Here is a 5034-nt window from a genome sequence, read left to right as displayed (position 1 = left end):
TTATACATGCTAATTACCTTAGGCCTCCACTTTAATGAATTATTTTAATTAAACTACAACATTGGGGTTTTGCATGTGGTCTATATTTCATCCCCTGCCTGAGATGACCTTCTTCTTTGTCTCACTGGAACATAGTTGAGAGAACAAGGACAATGCAGACTTGGATTATACAACTGAGTTCATACAGATGCTACTGAACAGTGAAAAATGGTTTCTGAAATAGCAAAGAGCAGATTTCATTTGTATTACGGAAGAAAAGCGAGGGCTGAAGGATGGACAAGGAAGAAAAACTCTGGGACCATGTTTGCGGATGAAAACATTTGTAGTGTCAGAAACAGTTGTTGTTTTATTCAGAGAAAATTAAGTTTTCCAAGACACTTTATTTCAATTTCATGACTGTCAGGTGTCAGAGTTTTCTATGTAGCTTTCCAGCGCTGTCCTTTCCTCCCACCTGTAACATTATGTTTCAACGCAAGTGGCTTTTATTGGCTCTCTGAAGGGCTCTATTCATTTGCTGTATTTGTTTATTTATCTGTAATGGAACTTAATGTAAGCCAAACAAAGCCCTCTTTTTTTTTTTTTTTTTTTTTTAATTTTAAATGTTTTTTACTCCTGACTGACTTCAAACCACTGATGTGCAACATTTCACTAATTTGCTGTAATTTCCTCTGTCTTAAAACATAATTATAAGATGACTGGATGTTGCTTTTTAAATGATGCCGACTGAATATTGCACTAGCACATCATGCATCAAATGAAAACTTTTGGTTATTTTTTTTACATTTCACATTCTGAGATGATGAATTTACATAGAATGACTTCTTATTCACAAAAGTTCTTTTCATACATTTATCTGTATATAACACAAACCACTTACTTCTAACAGTGCAATACAGATCAAATAAGACAAAGTTAAGTACATTGAATTCCAAATAAACAGAAAAAAATGCACAAGTATAAATGTGTAGTTAATATATATTGTCAATATATGTTGTTACAGGTTTTTTTTGTGACACAGGTGTTAATAGATTTAATTGTGTTAATATGCTGAGTTACGTTTGTAAATGTGGTTTTAATATAATTGTCATGGCCAGCCAGAAAAAATAAAATCTACCTCAAAATTAAAGCTTGTAATCTGGCGTTGCTGTTTCAATACATTTAATCATCCAGAGTCAGAATTAATGTTACACACACAAATGCACCAAATAGGGAGGAGAAAAAGAAAAAAAAAAAAAACTAACACTGTTGTACAAACAGTCCATGGGGGAGGGGTGGATTTAAATTCCAAAAGGGTCTCGCAGCTCGTTTCCTAGTTCCCCAGTCAGCAATGTGTTTGTGAAAAATCAGTCTTTTTGTCTTGCTGAAAAAAAGGCTAAATCTACATTGGTGGCCCAGTCTAAGTTTGCCATTCTTTGCACTTTCAATTCAAGTGAATGAGGGAGAATGAAGTGGCCCGAGACCCTTTATTTGATCTACTCGATTGCATAAAGTGACGGAATTCTAATGTATTTGTTTAATACCCCGAGATAGGTTGTTGCTTTCTATAGTGGAGGCAGATACAGCGAGTTATTTTTATTTCAGCCTCTGAAAACCAATTTAAAAAAAAATAAATAAAAAACGCTTTAATGCATTTTGAACTTTACTGCAAATACTCCGTTTGTATTTATAAACCTGTTGCATTAAGTCCCCCCCAAATAGGAAAAAAAAAATCAATAGGTCGAAACAGCCAGTTGCTCTCATTACTGCACGCAAAAATAAAATCAACGTGGCACTTATTTAACTGCCATCTGTGACATTTGAAATATGTAACAATATTGATTCGGACACTCTGTGCAGCTTTTCTAAATGTTTATTGTTGGGCTTAATTGTGTTTAGCCTACAGCTTGATGAATGAGCCCAGTTGTCTGCGCTGTGGCCATGGCATCGCAACTCCATGCATCCTAATGGACTGCACGATTCATTTCTCTCCCCACAGCCTCTCTGCGACTCTCACACTCTGAAATCATACAGGTCTGGTTATTACTATTATTATTATTATTATTATTGTTAGTGCTATTATTATTATTGTTATTATTATTATTATTATTATTGTCACTGTTAAATTTAAATGAAATTGAAGAATGATATCCAATTTAAAAAAAAGTCTGATTTATACTGGCTAATAGGCTAATAGGATCACAATAGGATAATAATATTCATAATAATAATATTCATAATAATAATCATAATGATAATCAAAATAATAATCATAATAATAATGTGACATCGTATTAGATTAAATCTTCAGAAACATTTTTGATTGTTTACTTCACTTTTAATGAGAAAATATTTCGATGACCAGTTTTTTTTTCCAATTCATTGCAGACTGTTTGCACACTTTTCGAAAGCACGCATGCTTGCAAAAAATAAACAAACAAATAAACAAAACAACAACAATAACAACAACAGGAACAACACAAATTTGTAGAATGCATGCTTTACCTAAAAAAAAAAATAGTACAAATTTACAGCATCTGATACACATGGTCACCACAGCCTTTTAAATTAAATGCTTCACAGAACATTTTCTGGAAAATAGATATCTAAAACATAAAACTAAAAAGTGCATTTTACAACATTTCAGAATCAGTTATTTGCAATATTCACATCTTGCATTTTGAGGACGTCTCACAATACTACTTTTCAATTTTGAAAAGATTTCATAACTCAGTTTGCTTTCTTTCTTTCTTTTTTCTTTTTTCTTTTTTTTTTACAGGGATGGTAAGAACAAATCTAAATCCTACTCCTATTTGGTATACCCTTACCCATCATTCCAGTATTCAAAGCAAACATAAACACAGAGCCATTGCCTCGCAATTTCATTGACATTACAGTGGTCACACAGAAACGGTGCAAAAGTTTTGCTGTTCGATAAAAACTGAAGGAAAAAAAAGAAAATTGCCACGGGAATTACAAGCATTCAAAAATCAGAATCGATGGTGTCCGAAACAAAATTCCTCCTGAAACCCCCCTCAGCGGCCCCACTGTCAACACTCAACATTTCACAATAAACTGAAAAATAGAACTATCAAATAATTTATATTTTCAAGAGCAAGAGGCCCTGTACTTCGCTGTGCGATTCTGTGCTGGACTGCTATGACACAATTTAAAGCGACACATTCAACACATACACAAATAAATCGATATGCAACTGCAACTCGCCTTGATAGTTTTTCCGACGACAGAAAATAGAAACTTTGGGTTTGGTAACGGGGCCTGGGAGCCAGCCAGCCGGCAGTTCGTGCGCTGCAGGGGAAAAAGTTCAGCTGGTCAGTGCACAGCCACAGACTGCAGTGTGGAGGGGCTCGTCAGAGTCTCGCTCGGGGTTGCGGGGCTGCTTTGGCTCGTCGCTGTCTGTGGGGACGTCGGGCTCAGAGACTGTGGAGAGTTTGATAGAAACGCGGGGATGTGTGGAGGTAGCGCCGAGAAACCGGGCATGGAGGTCGGGGTGGGCTTGATTGGCACAGGAATAGCCGGTAAAGACTGTCCCCCGTGACACAGGGACTTGATGGGCACGCCATAGGCACTGTAGTCGCTGCTTGCCATGGAGATCGGGGCCGCCGTGTCAATCACGCTGGTGTTGTACATGTGGGGCCAGGCTGTCGTCAGCTGGTTGTGGAGCGGGTACCCGGCAGACATGGACTGCATGGTGGAGAACGCCAGACTTCCCGGGACCTTGTACTCTCTGGCGATGATGTTCTCGATGGCGAACGGATGTTTAAAAGTTGACGTCTGAGACACTCCGAGGTTGTAAGTTGACATTTGGGGAAGATGTGTGCCGGTGGCTGCCAGGGCGCTCAGTCTCAGTTTGGCTTGCTGCTGGAGGTAATGGGCAGCATCTGACTGTTTACTGGGGGCCAAGTGATCAGACGCTGGCATCACTTTGAATCTTTTGCGGCGTCTCAAGAAACTTCCATTCTCAAACATGTCCCCGCAGTTGGGGTGTAGTGCCCAGAAACTGCCCTTACCTGGCTGATCTGGGCGCCGGGGGATTTTGATAAAACAGTCGTTGAAGGATAGGTTGTGTCGCAGAGAGTTCTGCCACCGCTGAGTGTTTTCTCTGTAGTAAGGGAATCTATCCATGATGAACTTGTAAATTTCACTGAGAGGCAGCATTTTCTCTGGGCAGCTCTGGATCGCCATGGCAGTGAGGGAGATGTAGGAGTAAGGTGGCTTCTGGTCGCTGTACGTGTTTCTCCCCGGACGAGGCATCCTGGATATATATATATTTCTTTGAGAAAAGCAATCAAAAGTATGTCTCCTTTAATTCCTTGGCGAAAGCTTGCCGATCTTCATGAAAACAGCCACGGAGGAAAGTTTCAGCGCAGGCAAAGCTGGAGCTGCGTCGCGCGTGAAACAGCCAGGTCGGGCGCCTCTGCTGTGTGCAGGCGGGCGGACGGTGCACATTTATGGAGTGACGGCTGCTGTAAGTCTTTCTCGCAAAGTAAGTCAGCTTGTCCCGCTAGCAGAGTTGAATAGACTTCATTTGGCGTCCTTGATAAGACGAGCTAAGTGGATGCCTCCATGGCCTTCCTCTAACCATCTGATAGTTTTATGTAGTGACATGAGCAGAAAAGACCCCTGTAGGGGCGCTCCATTAATGTGCCACCTCTTTGCTATCACATGACAATTGCCATGGGAGGAGGGGGCTGGGAGGAAGGCATAATCTGGTTTCATTTACACCTATTTACATGGACACCTTGGGCCAATGGAAATCATTTCCATTTGAAGACAGAAAAAGGGGTGAAAAGGCTCGGCAACCGGAATTGAACTGCGATGGCACTCAGTGTGTGAAGGTATGCGCTAACTCTTCTTCAGCTGGACTTTACAGTTAAATCTATATATGGAATGAGGGTGAAGGTGGAAATGATTCGGCATATTGTAATTTATTGATATTCTTTTATTATAAGAAAAATACACTTTAAAGGGCCTGTGCTGCTGTTAGGTAGATGTTTATTGTATTTGATCGAAACATGGATTTATTAAAATACTCTT

The 5034-nt window shown here is 39.7% G+C and overlaps 1 protein-coding gene across 1 annotated transcript; it reads right to left on the bottom strand.

Moving 5' to 3' along the window:
• Positions 1-287: 287 nt before the first annotated feature.
• On the bottom strand, positions 288-4748 carry foxb1a (forkhead box B1a). The gene has a single exon (XM_056386283.1). The coding sequence runs from the start codon at positions 4249-4251 to the stop codon at positions 3310-3312; it is 942 nt and encodes a 313-aa protein (XP_056242258.1). The 5' UTR covers positions 4252-4748; the 3' UTR covers positions 288-3309.
• Positions 4749-5034: the final 286 nt, after the last annotated feature.

Source organism: Seriola aureovittata, chromosome 10, assembly GCF_021018895.1.
Source record: "Seriola aureovittata isolate HTS-2021-v1 ecotype China chromosome 10, ASM2101889v1, whole genome shotgun sequence".
Lineage (NCBI taxonomy): Eukaryota > Metazoa > Chordata > Actinopteri > Carangiformes > Carangidae > Seriola > Seriola aureovittata.
Note: the sequence above shows the minus strand (reverse complement) of the source record. Positions and strands in the feature narration are given on the sequence as shown.